This window comes from Apaloderma vittatum, unplaced genomic scaffold (genome assembly GCF_000703405.1).
Source record: "Apaloderma vittatum isolate BGI_N311 unplaced genomic scaffold, ASM70340v1 scaffold25605, whole genome shotgun sequence".
NCBI classification, from domain to species: Eukaryota; Metazoa; Chordata; class Aves; order Trogoniformes; family Trogonidae; genus Apaloderma; species Apaloderma vittatum.
In genome coordinates this window covers 5,973-8,976 of record NW_009716895.1, presented here as the reverse complement: position 1 = coordinate 8,976, position 3,004 = coordinate 5,973, and the positions used below count along the sequence as shown (strand labels likewise).

The 3,004-nt window shown below is 55.0% G+C and overlaps 1 protein-coding gene across 1 annotated transcript in view; it reads left to right on the top strand.

Annotated features, from left to right (window-relative positions):
- Positions 1–3,004, top strand: part of LOC104274170 (transcription factor CP2) — a gene marked incomplete at its 5' end in the record, with an annotated part of 8,450 nt that overhangs the window by 826 nt on the left and 4,620 nt on the right. Inside the window, 4 exons of the mRNA XM_009869713.1 lie at positions 675–785; positions 1,745–1,833; positions 2,247–2,295; positions 2,797–2,890. Of these exons, the coding sequence (XP_009868015.1) occupies positions 675–785; positions 1,745–1,833; positions 2,247–2,295; positions 2,797–2,890 (343 nt within the window). The remainder of the gene's footprint in view (positions 1–674; positions 786–1,744; positions 1,834–2,246; positions 2,296–2,796; positions 2,891–3,004) is intronic.

Sequence of the window (3,004 nt, the reverse complement as noted above, 5' to 3'; positions counted from 1 at the left end):
GCGATGGTTTGGTGGGAGCTTTGCAGAGTAGGGCTCGTGGCTGGACTCGATGATCCCGAGGGGCTTTTCCAACCTGAATGGTTCGATGATTCTATGAAACAAACTGGGAGCCAGTCCCAGTTCACCCCGCAGGGCGGTGGCCGAGCTTGTCTGCAAATCGCCTCTCAGTCCTTCTGGCTTCACATTTCCGCTCTCTCTCTGGTTCCCCTCGTGTCAATGGAGCCCGGAGCGCCTTGTCCATACGAGGGAGTGCAGCCTTTTCCAAGGTCGTGGCAAAGCCGAGGGTGCAGTTGAGTTTTCTCGTGTTCTAGTGCAGTTTGTGTCACTGAAAAGCGGTTGATGAAGGTGCAGGAGTTGCAGCTCGACATCAGAAACTGGGCTTTGTCCCCTTAGAGCCAGCGTCAGGAGAAATTTCTGCCAAAAAAAACGTTTCACCTCCTTGTCGAGATGCTCTGGGCCCTGTTTCAGGGGCGTGGGGAGATGAGGGTGCTGGGGTTGTTACAGAAGTGATGCTGTCGCCGTAGTTAGTTATCAGTGCGGGTAGTCTGACCCCTCTTCCCTCTAAAGCAACAAGTGGGTGAGGAGGACGAGACCCCTTTGCTGGTTCTTGCATTTCTTGCCCGTCTATCTCACCGTCTGCTCGGCTGTTCTAATGGGAAAAATCTCCTTTCCAGCCCAAAGGAGCTGATCGGAAGCAAAAGACGGACAGGGAAAAGATGGAGAAGCGGACACCCCACGAGAAAGAGAAGTACCAGCCCTCCTACGAAACAACGATACTCACCGAGGTGGGGGCTCTCTTGCGCGGCGGCGTTTTAAGGAGACCTGGCTTTCGTCGGCAGGGGGGCTGTTCTAATGGGAAAAATCTCCTTTCCAGCCCAAAGGAGCTGATCGGAAGCAAAAGACGGACAGGGAAAAGATGGAGAAGCGGACACCCCACGAGAAAGAGAAGTACCAGCCCTCCTACGAAACAACGATGCTCACCGAGGTGGGGGCTCTCTTGCGCGGCGGCGTTTTAAGGAGACCTGGCTTTCGTCGGCAGGGGATGGCGAGGAGCTGTGATGTAGGAACTGGCTGCTCTGCCAGGAAACCTTTGGCCATGTCGTAATAGCTGCAAGACAAAAGCAAGATCAGTTTTGTCAGTGGGGGAAATGTTTCTTACTAGACCTGAGAAAGGCCGCTTGTGCCTGGAATTGGGTTTTATTTATTTTTTTCCCCTGGCTGTAGCAGATCATCTAATAAAAGCTTTTCACCTCTCCCCACAAGCTTCATTTTGCCCATGTGGCAACTGGCCGCTGCGGTTGTGAGCTGGCAGAAAACACTGTTGTTTCCTCCCTGGGCTAGCGGAGAGCATCCATCTCTACAAAAATACGATTGCCTGAGGGGTCGATGCTGGACAACCCTGGGGAGGGAGCCCCTGCCCTGCCCCGGGGCAATTCGGGGATGCTCAGCAGTGCCCGAATCAGCAGTTCGCGGGGCCGGTGGGCGCCGCGTGCATCACCCTGGCGCCGGAGCAATGCTTTAGATCCCTCATCTCACCGCCGTTGAATTCCACGACTTTTGGCCTTTGGAGATTGAAGAATGGCTAAATCTGGGCTTTGGGGCCGCCTGCGGCACGGCTTCCTTTAATCCCCTGCTTTGTTCTTTAATTCTGTTTTGTCGTCGGTTGTCGGGCAGCACGTAGCTGTGCAGATGGGCGCGATTTTTCGAAGCAGTCCTGTAACTCCTGTGGGTTTTCCTTCTCTAGTGTTCTCCCTGGCCAGAGATAACGTACGTCAATAACGCGCCATCGCCCGGCTTCAACAGCTCCCACAGCAGTTTCACCATCGGTGAAGGGTAAGTTGGGAGCAGAGGCTGCCTCCCTAATTGATTTCCAGAGATTTGTGCCCACGAGCGAAAGGAAGGGGCTGGTTCCAGGGTGTTACAGGCTGCTGGAAACAGCCGAAGGGGTGTCCATGGAGGGAAAAAATCAAATTGAAGCTCTTGAAGCCGAGCGCTCTCCTAGCTGCGGCGAAGCTTGACTCTTCCGTGAGAAGCTTGTGGCAATTCGGCTTCCGGCCTTTCCCCGGCACATTCCTCCCACCAACAAGCTGGTTGTTAGCACCGAGCAACCCCAACACCCTGTAGCTGTCTGTCCCTGTGTTTTGGTGGCCTTGGCGGTGAGATTTAGAGGGATCCCGTGCCCGGAGTGGCACTAACCTCGTGTTCTGCTCTGTCTGTCTCTTTTTTTTTTCCCCTCCTCCCAACAGCAATGGGTCTCCAAACCATCAGCCCGAGCCCCCGTCTCCGATCGCAGATGTAAGTCACACCTCCGAGCTTATGCTTGTGGTAAGGATGGTGCACAGGTCAGAAAAGGGGGTTTGGGGCTGGAGCCAGCAGCAGGTTTGCAGGGGGCTGTAGTTTTCGGGGGGACAGACTGCTCTGCTTCAACATCTTCAGGGAGTTCTAAACTTCTTTTTGACTCCTAGTAGGGAAAAAAGAGGTGAGGGGGTGAAAAATGTCCAGTACAGCCACGAGCAAGCTTCTTGTAGCTCGCCATGACCTCGCCTTACTGCCTTGATCTACGTGGTGCTTTCTGCTTTCCTTCCTTCCTCTTTCTCTGTCCCTCTGAAGGCTTTGAAATCAAAGCGTGGCCGGGCTGCAGCCTTTGTCCTGCGTGTGCTGCGGGGCTGCCTCTCTGGGGTCTCCCATTCAAGACTGTGGCTGCACACGCTGCCTGAGCTGACCCGTGCTCAGTGCTCAGTGGAAATGCTTCCACATCACCTCTGAGGCTGTGACCCTTCTTCCCCTCCCTTGCAGAACCTCCTGCCCACCAGCACGCCGCAGGAGGCCCAGCAGTGGCTGCACCGAAACCGCTTCTCCACTTTTGCTCAGCTTTTCAGGAACTTCTCAGGTGGGTTACGACGCTTCGAGAGTAAATCTTACGAAGAGCGACTGCAGGAGCTGGGGCTGTTGGGTTTGAAGCAGAGGAGGCTGAGGGGAGACCTCCTCACTCTCCGCCACTGCC